The sequence below is a fragment of the Haliotis rufescens genome, unplaced genomic scaffold, assembly GCF_023055435.1.
Source record: "Haliotis rufescens isolate VD_foot unplaced genomic scaffold, xgHalRufe1.0.p SCAF_18, whole genome shotgun sequence".
In the NCBI taxonomy this organism is placed as follows: domain Eukaryota; kingdom Metazoa; phylum Mollusca; class Gastropoda; order Lepetellida; family Haliotidae; genus Haliotis; species Haliotis rufescens.
In genome coordinates, this window is record NW_025963868.1 from 24127501 (window position 1) to 24141480 (window position 13980).

At 41.8% G+C, this 13980-nt stretch overlaps 1 protein-coding gene across 3 annotated transcripts in view; it reads right to left on the reverse strand.

Moving 5' to 3' along the window:
* LOC124132915 (ATP-binding cassette sub-family G member 1-like) overlaps positions 1–13980 on the reverse strand; it is a 47862-nt gene that overhangs the window by 25708 nt on the left and 8174 nt on the right. For 2 of the 3 annotated variants that reach the window (XM_046497077.2, XM_046497075.2), the window contains exons 1-2: positions 13565–13664; positions 2663–2955 (exon numbers count right to left, since the gene is read on the reverse strand). In XM_046497077.2, coding sequence (XP_046353033.1) covers positions 2663–2955; positions 13565–13572 — 301 coding nt within the window. In that variant the 5' untranslated portion in view covers positions 13573–13664. Of the gene's footprint in view, positions 1–2662; positions 2956–13564; positions 13665–13980 lie in introns of those variants that run through there. The other variant, XM_046497078.2, reaches the window with a different exon arrangement.

Below are 13980 nucleotides of genomic sequence, written 5' to 3' on the forward strand. Positions count from 1 at the left end.
CAGAAATGGGCTTCACACATTGTAAGCATGTTGGGATTCGAACCCGGGTCTTTTGCATGACGAGCGAAAGCTTTAACCACTAGGCTACCTGAAAAGCATGGAGGAAGAGCCATAACACTTTAAAACATTAACTTAAGACACCAATTTTCAAACTCATTTGAGATTGTGACCATTATCACCAGGGTGAAAATTTTCTTTTTTTGTTTGTCCACATGAGACGAGGACAGAGGGAGGGACTGATAATAAAAGGACAGACCCTGCCCAGAGTATGTTTGTTGTAACCACAGTAGATCAATATTATGATCTTCAGTTATACTGTCCTTAACCAGTAACAGTATTGACCTGCCCATTATGAGGGAGTACATAATCTGATGAATGACTAACTAGGGCATGGCTTAACCCAGTTGAGCAGCAACAAAGATCACTGGATCGGAAAGGACCTACATATAGAATTCATGTAACCCCCACTGAAAGAATCATATACCACTCAACATTTGCTCAGGACCACAACCTTGACTGAAGATGACTATTTTAGTCCTTAGCAAATGTTGAGTAGTGTACTTATATAAATAACCTTTGTCAAATCAGAAAACCACAGGTACAGTGAGTGAGTGAGTGAGTGAGTGAGTGAGTGAGTGAGTGAGTGGGGTTTTACGCCGCTTGTAGGAATATTCTAGCAATATCAATTTGGTGACACCAGAAATGTCCTTCACACATCGTACCATCTTGGGAATCAAACCCGGGCCTTAGACGTGACAAGCGAACGATTCAACGACTACACTACCCCACCACAAGTACAGGTGAGGTTAACGTCGCATTCAAGATCATTGCTCTCATATACCAATGTGTATGGTATGTGTGTATGTATGTGTGCATGTGTGTGCAAATCTAGCTTCTTGTACTAGTCCAGACTGATGTCAATTTTATAGTGCTAGCCCACTGACATACCATACTGCAGTCAACATAAATACCCCACTCAGACACAGTATACTGACTCCGAGCCGACCAGTCCTTCTTTTAGCGACTTAATGTCAAGCACCAGGCAGGGTAACAACAACTTTTGATATGACATGGCCTGAGTTTGAACCCACGACCTTCCGCCCTCTGGCAAACAACATTATTTAATCATTCACTCACTGAAATTCAAAGTGAATCATAACATTTGTGAAATGCATGACAGGAGAAGATTTATTAACTTGTGTCTATTCCAATGGATGTCTCGGGGGGGGGGGGGGGGGGGGGAATTTGAGTAATTTTCCAAACACAAAACACATCACCCATTTCATTATATGTACAACATGAAATTCAAAGACGCCAATGCCAAAAGATCATGATCAGAAAAACACTTTTCAGAATAAAAATATCTTAAAAGTAGATGTGACACATGATTTAATCCTACTTTCTGACCATTCAGTGTGTTCCAAACCACGTAACCATGGTAACTACATACACAATGTTGTTGTCCCCACGCTAGCTGGGGCATTGTGTTCTCCAATCTGTGCACTCCTGCCCACACAATGGAAGCTCATTACATGTATGTAGCCCTTTCATGCTGTAGGTCAATCTCATAGGCAATGTGATCAACAGGATGTCTGACGCTGTTTCACAACATATGACACCTTGATTGACACATCAGAAGTGGCATAAATAAGATATGGATTGTTCAGAAAAATATACCAAGATGGATGGTCGATGGTCCAGGCACGTTTGCAGCTGTTTGGATAAGTAGGGTACATTTTCTACTGACCAATCAACATCGGCAGTGATTCAAAAGCGAACTTTTTGGGCTTATGTTTACAAAATTTATGGACCGTTTGTGGCAGGTGTGGCCCATAAATTTCACATCATGGGCCATTGGCAATTGCTATGGGCCATCAATTTATATCTAATGATCACGGGAGGAAAAAGCAAAACGAGTTTGTATGAATGAGTACAGTGGGTAACAAAGATAGTGGCAAATGTGCAATTCACTGGTTGTGATGATGAAATATAATTGTGATTTGTCAGTCAACATAAACTTGTTGGTGCAGGTAAGAAAACTATGGCGCATCCAGGACCAATACTGTTTTCTGATGCACACTTTCTTAAAATTGATGGTAAATTGTGCATGGCACATGACTTTCCCTAATCACTGGGACACACCTCTGCACACGCACCTCCCCCTCTAGACACCCCCCCCCTCTGCACACCCCCCTCTGTACACGCACCTCTGTACACCCCCCTCTGTACACCCACCTCTGTACACGCACCTCTGTACACCCCCCTCTGTACACCCCCCTCTGTACACCCACCTCTGGACACCCACCTCTGTACACGCACCTCTGTGCACCTCTGGACACGCACCTCTGTACACCTCCCTCTGTACACCCCCCTCTGTACACCCACCTCTGTACACCCACCTCTGTACACCCACCTCTGGACACGCACCTCTGTACACCCACCTCTGTACACCCCCCTCTGTACACCCACCTCTGCACACCCCCCTCTGGACACGCACCTCTGCACACCCCCCTCTGGACACCCCCCTCTGTACACCCACCTCTGCACACCCCCCTCTGGACACGCACCTCTGTCCACCCCCCTCTGGACACGCACCCCTGTACACTCACCCCTGGACACGCACCCCTGGACACGCACAAACAATAATATAGTTTCTATGTACCTTTACTCCTGTTGCCCTCCTTAACTGTGTACATGAGCTCACGGAACTCAATGTCAATTGGTCGTCGTCTCTGGAAGTTGGAGAACTGGCTCCGGGAATCCCGGAGATTTGTCTTCCCAGCCATCCCATTTTCGAGAAAAGACGGAGACTTCTTGACTTCCGGTTGCAAGTAGTTCCCCAGATGCTGAGGGATGTGCACTTGCACTGATAGTAGCTCGGCCATTTTCTTCACTTTCTTGTCATTGCCGTCAGAGAAAAATGGTAAATTTGAGGAAATCGCCTGCTGAAGATACCTGAAAACAAATTAGTATCATGAAGTGGCAGTTAGAAACTGTAATGTCGGTGATGACTGAGTTGACATGGATTTCAAGTTCAATAATTCTTTCAAACGCATTTCTCAATAATAGTACAAGAATCAAAGAATATTTAAAAAAAAAAAAAAATCCCACATGTAGCAGTTGGTCAGTTTCTACACCAGAGAAATCTCATATACCTCAACAGGGAATACTTGTGGGTGAGTGAGTGGGTTTAACGCCGCTTTTAATAGTATTCCAGTTATATCGAGGTGTGTCACCTTAATGTGGGAGGAAAGCCCGAAGTGATGCAGGTCTTAGACGTTTACCACTTTGGTAAAACCCACGAGCATGGGTATGGTGCTGACAAACCTAGAAACATAATCAGAACGAACCAGGATTCAAACCCACAAACCCACAATCATAGGTTTCTGGTATGCCCAATCACGGCGCCTTAGACGACTGAGCCACCCGTGCCCCCCTGAAATACTTATGACAATAACTTTTGCTGGAATTTCTGGGCTTGATCGTAGCGCCACCACTGGTTATTATGAGTTATGTCCCTCCTTATAAGCCTCTTCTATGGACCAATCAGATTCCACCTCTCGTATCACTCGCATTTGTTTGAAACAAAATGGCGGCACCCAGTCAAGACAATGTGATCGATAATCAAAATCTATATTGTGATAAAATGGGTCTTACATCGCGAAGTGCATCACATCACGTGAGCACCTTGATCAAAAACATGAAAAGACTTGGAAAACATCTGCTGACAACGAGTTGGTGGTGCACATGCTTTGCAAATCATGAAATCAACCAAAATCTGCCTGACAGTTTACTAACCGGTTTTCGATTTTGCTGAGCAATTTTGCTTGGACTATGCATAGTCGTTAGTTCAGCAAAAAAGTAACTCCATTATACAAGCCTAGTTTGGCAAGGGTGGAAACTGGACTTTTACAGCCAGTTAACTCAGTTGCCCCGGGAAGATGGATCGTCAAAGGCAGACTCTCCCATTCATGAGTTTGGAGACCAGCAAAGCAAATAACACGTAACAGAGTTTGCCAATTACAGCTTTGCTTTGTCTTCTGAACAAACACCTTGCTACAAGAGAAGTGGTAGCTTATATTGGTTGGATTACTTTTTGTCCCAAACAGGAAATTAAATACTTTTTAATTTAACCATAAAAAATTAATTCAATTATGGGACAAAGTGCAAACATTTCCAAAATCTATATATACTGTTTATGACAAATAAGAAGCAACCTTATTTTAAGGAGACATACCATGTGCGTCGAACCATGCAATTGGGATATGGTGACATGCATCAGCGAGTTTGACCACGACCTCGTTAGTGGCCTTGAGTGTGTAGCAACACAAACAGTTACGTTCATGGAAAGGTCAGGGAATGAGTTAGTGTAAAATATTTATTGGTGCTTTTTTTTTTTATAATGTGGAGTTTATATCATGCCCTTTGAGCCTGTTGCTCCCAAAGCACCATTACTGTTATCTGCTATCACTTACCATGTCAACGCCAGTAAGTCTAATGTCCGCAACGGTCCAATTCACAACGATATAAAGGTTGCGGTGACACATTTTGTGCCGTAACACATCCTTGAACGTTGAGCGGAGATCATGATGGCCCAAAACATTCTCACTCTCACAAACACCCCCCTATCACTTTTTGCATCGAAATTCACGGTAGTCTGTTAGCCCAAGACTACTAAAATATGCCGAGGACAAGTAAAAATCCAAAGATGGTAGTCCTCATTTACGAAAAGCATTTGAGGGCTTTTATTCTGAACCAGTTCTCAATTATTCAATTTTGCTACAAATGGGAAATGTTGTTGTTGTTTAACCCCGCACTCAGCAATATTCCAGCTATATGACGGCGGTCTGTAAATAATCGAGTCTGGACCAGATAATCCAGCGATTGATATCATGAGCATCGATCCATGCAATTGGGATCGATGACATGCATCAACCAAGTCAGCGAGCCTGACCACCCGATCCCGTTAGTCGCCTTTTACGGCAAGCATGGGTTGCAGAAGACCTATTCTACCCCAGAATCTTCACGGGTCCAAATGGGAAATGAATAAAACAGACAGAAAATGCAAACATGGGAAAAGAATTTGTCTTTTTCAAGTAAGAATAGCTTAAAACTCTGTGGACTCGTGAAATAAAGTTTTAACTAGTCCTCAGGACTAGCCTTCTCATTCCTAAGGCTGTATGAAGACTCATATGAATATATAATTTAGGCAGCCCTAACTCTGGACTTGCCCTATCACGGCGTATCAGATATACCCAGCTCATGAGAAGATAACATCAGTAAACTCATCATGCTCATATACAGGGATTTCATCATGTTAGTTGGTTGGATGTTGTTTAACGCCGCACTCAGCAATATTCCAGCTATATGACGGTGGTCTGTAAATACCCGAGTCTGGACCAGACAATCCAGTGATTGATATCGTGAGCATCAGTCCATGCAATTGGGGCCGAGGACATGCATCAACCAAGTCAGCCTGATCACCCGATCCTGTTAGTCGCCTTTTACAACAAGCATAGTCACCTTTTACGACAAGCATGGGTTGCTGAAGACCTATTCTAACCTATCTTCATGGGTCGATTTCATCATGTATCGCGGTATCAATGTATTGGTACGGATGCCTAGTGGCAAAAGAATCATATTGCAATATCAGGATATTGGTATCTGTATTTCTATACATGTTTGCAATATATTGTGAGCTAAAGCTTTTAACACTGATTGACATTTACATGTGGATTCTATTCAGAGCTCCAGATAAGCTTTTGGTGTTGTGGGTATTTTACCCATGCATTTTAAAATCATTGGGTATTAGTAATTCTATCTGGGTATTCAAATTTCTGTTACCCACTTGTTTTTACACATGTGGGTATTTAAGTTAAATATTTAAAAACACTATACATCTAGTCCCTGCAAACTGGTGTTGTGTGGGTTCAAGAGCTTTATAGGACTCAAAAGTACCACGATACTTCCACAAGAAAGTGTGATGGCAAATGATCATGATGTAACTGTCATCGTGGAGCTTGGCAAGGTTGACGGAATGCCCGTTTATAATTTCAAAATAAGTTGCTGATTTGCTTATCGAATACGCAGGGTTACTTCACAATATTTTGATGATATGCTTTTTGATAAGTTTTATTTTTGTAGCGTATATGTAATGTTCATTGCATATTTGATACGCTTGGATTTTATTTTACTGCGTATTTCTGCATTTCTGATGCATATTTTACGCAGATAAGCAGCTTATCTGGAGCTCTGCCCTCTGAAAAACACAATGTACTGGTATTTTCCATACATATTGTGATAAGTATTCATTAGTACTTCAAATCATTGTATGCTGCACACCTCTAACTAAAATTTCCAATCTGTCACACCCTTCTCCTATGCAGCTAAACAACGCTGTGTCGAAGTTGAAGGGACCTACATGAATACTTCAAGTTATCCGAGATCCGACACAACCGAAAATGATAAAACAAGTAGGGACCAAGGTTTTACTTCAAGACAGCCAGAAGTTTGACACATCAAAGTTTGACACAACAGTGTTTGACGCATGAAAGTTTGACACAACAGAGTTTGACACATCAAAGTTTGACAACAGTGTTTGACACATCAAAGTTTGACACAGCAGTGTTTGACACATGAAAGTTTGACACAACAGTGTTTGACACATAAAAGTTTGACACAACAGAGTTTGAGACAACAGTGTTTGACGCATGAAAGTTTGACAAATGAAAGTTTGACACAGCAGTGTTTGACACATGAAAGTTTGACACAACGGTGTTTGACACATCAAGGTTTGACACATCACAGTTTGACACAACAGTGTTTGACACATCACAGTTTGACACAACAGTGTTTGACACATCACAGTTTGACACAACAGTGTTTGACACATCACAGTTTGACACAACAGTGTTTGACACATCACAGTTTGACACAACAGTGTTTGACAGTGCATGATCAACAATGAAAACTCATACCGATACTCATTATATTCAACATCATGATACATCATGTACATGACTAATATTTCAGTTTTTATATATTCTGTGAGCAAGTAAGTGTAACCATGGTACGCTTAGCCCGGAGATCAGAGCCTTATGCCCTCAACACACACATCCATTTGTGTAAGAAATATTAATGTTATCTCGACACATAAATTACGTTCCTATCAGCAAATGTTGTTTTGAACGTGTAAAAATACAATTGTCCTCACCAACATGGCCGGTCAACCAGTGCTTGTGCTGCAAAAATAACCACATACACCTACACCCTGAATGAGTTTCGATAATAATAATATCATATCATATATCACAGCAGGGGAACAAAAGACTGCTGCTTATTGTCATTAATAATTGGGTGGAAATACTGGGATGATCGTCATGGTCTAGTTCACATCCGACAAACATTAAAGCAAGGTTATAACTCATGTACAGGCAGTGATCAAAACAAGCACCTGTCCGTAGCCGGCCTATAGTTTCCACTTGGTACGTATCCTTATGGCCTGCCATAAATTTACAAGTTAATTTGTTTGTCACAACAAGCTGCAATCTTTTCATGGTGGTATGATGTGTCTAGTCAGGACCTGCAGCTTCTAAATCCTGTGTGTCCTGATGGCAGTCTGGCAATTGTATTTCACACACTGTGTACAGGGAAAGAACCAGCTCGTACTCAAGCTCGGACATGAACTGTGATCTGAACAAATACAGGACATGAGGTCACAAGTTTCTCCAAGCAGTGCTTCAGATAATTGTTCAGCCATAGAGTTCATTAGTGGTTATTATCAGAACAGACGAGTACCAGACTTTTTGAAACCGATAAGTACCGGACTGCTGTTTGTAGAACTGACAAGACCTGGTAGGATATTGTGTCGCCATCACTCTAACACCTTGCGTTGTACAATCGAGTTTGGTGCCAAACTAACATAAACATAACCGAGCCGAGAGAAGTTGAGTGTGTTATTCACCAATGGCAAGGCAGGATTAGGAGAAAATCCATTTGCTGCAGACAAAAAATGAGTGAGTGAGTGAGTTCGGTTTAATGCCTCTTTTAACAGTATTCCAGTTACATCACAGCGTGTCAGCTTAATGTGGGAGGAAAGCCTGAAGTGATGCAGGTCTCAGACGTTTACCATTTCGGTGAAACCCACGAGCACGGGTATGGTGCTGACAAACCTAGTAACATAATCAGGACGAACCGGGATTCGAGCCCACAATCATAGGTTTCTGGCGTGCCTTAGGGACGCAACTCTGCACAGCGAATCGCGGCGCCTTAGACGACTGGGCCACCCGTGCCCCCTAGACACAAAATGACGTTTTAGACTGTTTGGGTAGTGTTGGTTCCTGCAGATATGGACCACTACTGAAATTCAAGGCCTTTTCAAGGTGTTTCAAGGTTTCAACCTGTCATTTTCAAGGCTTTTGTTGAAGGGCTATTAGCCTTAGTCTCTCAATATTGTTCATAATACAAACATACTATACATTAGTCATAATACCTAAAAAGCAATATCAGCATCATAAATTTTCCAACAAGATTTATTGTCTCAACCAACAATAAAATATATTATGTTTGTCAAGAATAATATTTATTGTTACTCAGCAGTTCTCAATGAGATGGTTGGTTACATACCCAACATAACTGTGCCGTTAATGTCTACTAAAACACTATTTCACTGACAGTATGACGTACTACGGGCACTGCTGAACATCCTGTAGCCTGTTCTTGTTCCCAGTTAGTATAATAACAAAACATTCATGAGCAACTCGTGTTATTCTGGTGACAAGCCAAATAGTGACTCGTGCCCCTCTCATAGCCATTTTTGCGACTGGGTTCCGCCTTAGCGCAAACAAGCATACCTAAAACAATTGTCAACTCGTTGCGTTATGGTTCACATATATTTCCCCATATGTTATATATATTTCAGATGCAATTTAAAGCACATCGGGACTTGCGGAATAATACAGTATGATTGAACACATTTAACTGTGTCTTGGGTATATTTTCAGGTGCAAGACATATGTAAAATCAAGAATTATTTCTTAGGGATTATTTGACAAAGAACTCGAAATCATACGCGCATTCTGATTGGTTTGTTGTATTTTCGCACATAACATTCATCGATAGGGGGACGAGTCTTCTTGCAGGTTACGGAAAGGGGCGAGTGGTGACGAATGATAACAAAAGTGTGAGATTTAGTCACGGTAGAGTGACGTGTTAGTGAGTGACAACTGTCCTCCTCCACAGATTCTGGCACTGAGTACAGCCCAGTCTTAAATGTTAAAGGGTACATGGAACATTACGAGATGTGTGACCCAAAAAGCATTCTTGATCAATATCCACCATCTTTTCTTCTACACATTTTGACTTAAGTCTACTCAAGGGCAGTTTCAGGACTTAAGATGAAGTATTATCTTACACTTAATATATTCTCATAGATTGCGCTTTGTGATCCAAGATTTAAGACAAAATTTGGTCTGAAGAGTGAACATTTACTATACATATAGGTAGAACTTGATCATATTAAAATGTATTGATCCTTTGCATGCACATTGATGAAGAACGGGACATGATTGTACTAAGGCAGCATCTGTTACAGCGTACATGATGGAACTGTGTGGCAGCAAAAGTCTGCTGTCTTAGGTGAGGTGAAATTGGGTTTAACGTCGCATCCAAGATTATTGCACTTATATAGCGACGTGCATGCACGTGTATGTGTGTGTGTGGCTGCTTGTACTAGTCCGGACTGATGCCGATTTATAGTGCTAGCTCACTGAGATACCATGCCGCAGTTTAACATGAATACCCCACTCAGACACAGTATACTGACTCCGAGCCGACCAGTCCTTGTTTTAGCCCCTTAATGCCGAGCGCCAGACAGGGTAACAACAAGTACAATCTTTTAACGTCTTTTTGTATGACGCGGCCCGGGATCGAACCCTGGACCTTCCGCTCTCCGGGCGGACGCTCTACCACAAGAACTGCTGTCTTAACACTGTACAAGGAGCAAGTAAGTTCTGGTCACAAGTTAGTACTCACAATTAACCAATGGATGTGTTTGTCAGTGTGTGTCAGTGTGTGTCAGTGTGTGTCAGTGTCAGTGAATATGTGTGTGTCAGTGTCAGTGAATATGTGTCAATGTCAGTCAGTGTGTGTGCCAGTGAGTGTTTGTGTCAGTGTGTGTCTGTGTCAGTGTGTGTCTGTGTCAGTGTGTGTCTATGTCTGTGTGTGTGTGTCTGTGTCAGTGTGTCAGTGTGTGTCTGTGTGTGTGTCAGTGTCTGTGTCAGTGTGTCTGTGTGTGTCTGTGTCAGTGTGTGTCAGTGTCTGTCTGTGTGTCAGTGTCTGTCTGTGTGTGTGTCAGTGTGTGTGTGTCTCAGTGTATGTGAGGTAGGTATTTCACTGCCTCGATACAGAACACAAGGAAACAAACACATTGATTTCAGACATCCAGTATGTCCAGAGATCAAATTAATTGTTTCCATTATAAAACCTACCCAAAAATAACATTCCATTCCCCATTCGTTCCCATATTGTTTTCCACCACCACTTACATTAAAATCATAGACACCTTTGTATTAATTTGGACTCATAAACCCTTTCTGTAAATGCCACAGCCATGAAGTGGAACACATGTCCCCAGTCTCCATGGTAGCACAAGTGAGAATCGGTCTTATCTATGAGTTAACCATTGATAAGTCCGACTTGTGCATTGTAACTCTGGCTATTGTTCTCTAACAGTCTGACCCATTTCCTGACCGAGGTTGATGACCAGCTAGTCCAAGCGTTCTTATCTTGTGATGACCCACACTAAGATGACCCTCACCCTCGAATGATCCGGATGTCAGCACACGGCTTGCAGTTAGACTTGTGTTACACAAAAGTAACTGGCACTGGTTAATGGTTATATAGTCTGATCATGTTGATGACATGGAGTTATTCTGGTGAGTGAGTGAGTGAGTGAGCTTTTAACATTATTCCAGTTATATCACAGCGTGTCAGCTTGATGTGGGAGGAAAGCCCGAAGTGATGCAGGTCTCAGACGTTTACCACTTTTGTGAAACCCAAGAGCATGGGTATGGTGCTGACAAACCTAGAAACATAATCGGGGCGAACCGGGATTTGAGCCCACAATCATAGGTTTCTGGCGTGCCCAAGGGACGCAACTCTGCACAGCAAATTGCGGCACCTTAGACGACTGGGCCACCCGTGACCCCGGAGGGATTCTGGGTCAGATTTGGTCCACAGTACCTGCTGTCTGTCTTGTTTGTTTGCTGTTTGACGCTGCACTCAGCAATATGCCAGGTATATGGTGCCCACCAGTAAATAATCAAGCCTGGATGCTCATGACGTAAATCACTGGATTGTCGAGTCCATATTTGATTAGCATAGATTATTTTACAAGCTGCCATTTGATATAGCTGGAAGATTGTGAAAGTGATTCTTTAAACAACATTCAATTCATGCTACTGCATAACATTTAAATTTCACAACGGCTAAGTCAGTGATTTATCTAAGATTTCAAAATCTTAATGCGCTGGCAGCAAAATTGGGACAAAACAAATTGTGTTCAAAGTCGGACCTTTTTTTAAAATGTTAAAATATACAACAGAAGTGTGAGAGTTAAGATGCCGTCCTCGACTACTGTTTGTATCACTATTAAGAATCAACACTGGATTTAACATAAGAAATTGAAATCAACCCTAACAATATTTTACTTTCAACACTGCCGCCTACATGTCCTACATTTAGGAGATAAAAATACCATGCATACTGTGTTTTCAATGTAGAGCTAGGTCACTTGTAGATTTAACCGTGCTAAATTTAATTTGGGACCGAAAGAGCAGCAATATTAGCTGTGACGTGGCCTTCAAATCAGCAGTTTCAATCAGAGGGGGTTTATTGTGATTTGACCTCTGATTGACCAATCAGAAGCGCAAAATTTCCAAATTTATGGTAGAATTTAGCATTTAAACCAAGAATGTCGATTAAATAGAAACCAATGGTTTGGCACGACAGAAATGCAACAAATTAGTATGATGATCATATTTCATCAGAAACAAAATACGAAGAATGATAAAAACCCTTTGAAGCTCAACATGAACAAAGCAGCTGTTCTCTGCAATAAGTTTTGAAGCTTATTACCAAGAATAGATCAATATTATTATTAATACATTTGAAACAAAAACACAGTCACAAAGCTCTGCAGCTTGCCTGAATTATGAACAAACAATAGTGGTCTTGTTTAAAATTGAGACAGAATTTTGAGAGCATTTTTTAAAGATACCATAGCTGATAGCTGGGATCATTTGTCATGTTTGTAAATAATCAAGTCTGGACCAGACAACCTAGTGATCGATATTGTGAGCATCAATCTGTGTTGTCGTGGTATGATGACACACGATCAAGCAAGTCACCAAGCCTGACCACCAGATTCATATATGTCACCTCATACGACCAGCATAGCTTTCCCCATGGAAAGTGTTATTTACCCACAGTTTCCACGGGGCTTGTAAATAACAAGTCCAGACTAGACAACCCAGAGCTACAGTCCATATGACGACACACAATGAACATAGGATCCGATACCATATAAATCAGCTCATACAGCAATGGGAATAGTGGCTGTGTGCTTTAAGGTGCTTTATTGGTGCTTGAATACATTTTGCGTGAATAGGTTTGGGCGCAGTACATGAATAGGTTTGGGAACAGAACTTGAATAGGTTTGGAACCAGAGTTTGAATGGGTTTGGGAACAGAGCTTGATATGGGAAAAGAGCTTGAATGGGTTTGAGCCCAGTACATGAATAGGTTTGAAAACAGAGCATGAATAGATTTGGGAACAGAGCTTCAATAGGTTTGGGAACAGAGCTTGAAAGGGTTTGAGCGCAGTACATGAATAGGTTTGGGAACAGAGCTTCAATAGGTTTGGGAACAGAGCTTGAATAGGTTTGGGAACAGAGCTTGAATACGTTTGAGCGCAGTACATGAATAGGTTTGGGAACAGAGCTTGAATGGGTTTGGGAACAAAGCTTGAATGGGTTTGGGAACAGAGCTTGAATAGGTTTGAGAACACAGCTTGAATAGGTTTGGGAACCGAGCTTCAATAGGTTTGGGAACAGGGCTTCAATAGGTTTGGGAACAGATTGAATAGGTTTGAGCGCAGTACATGAATAGGTTTGGGAACAGCTTGAATAGGTTCGGGAACAGAGCTTGAATAGATTTGGGAACAGAGCTTGAATAGGTTTGGGAACAGAGCTTGAAAGGGTTTGGGTGCAGTACATGAAAAGGTTTGGGAACAGAGCTTGAATAGGTTTGGGAACAGAGCTTGAATAGGTTTGGGAATAGAGCTTGAAAGGGTTTGGGAACAGAGATTGAATGGGTTTGAGCGCAGTACATGAATAGGTTTGGGAACAGAGCTTGAATGGGTTTAGGAACAGAGCTTGAATAGGTGTTGGAATAGAGCTTGAATGGATCTGGGAACAGGCTGTGAATAGGTGCTTGAACAGATTTGGATGCAGTGCTTCAAAAGGTCAAGGAACTAATGCCATTTGTGCAGGAAACACAAGATCTACCGTGTCATGTCTTTGTAGAGCCGCACACAGGCAAGAACGACCTGTCCGTAGGTAGGATTTCAGTAGACGAGCACACACGAAGTCACATGACCAGGGTCAAAGTTCGGTCATGCCCAGTGCAGCAGACCTGGAGCTTTGTAACAAAATCACTGCCCACTTGAGATGGTGGACTTTGAAACTCAATACAACCCTCCACAGATATCCGATGTAATAGTGAAATACTCATTCACAATCAGACATGGACTCACAGCACATCAGCATCTTTGCACATAACACACAAGTGCGTATTATACACGAATAAATAAGTCTTGTGTACGTTGATCATTCGGAAGGGGTGCTAATTGGGATTGTTTACAAGCAAATATATTAGCAAATATTGCCGTGGGTGCTACGGCAAGTCTGAAAATGGGACTGTG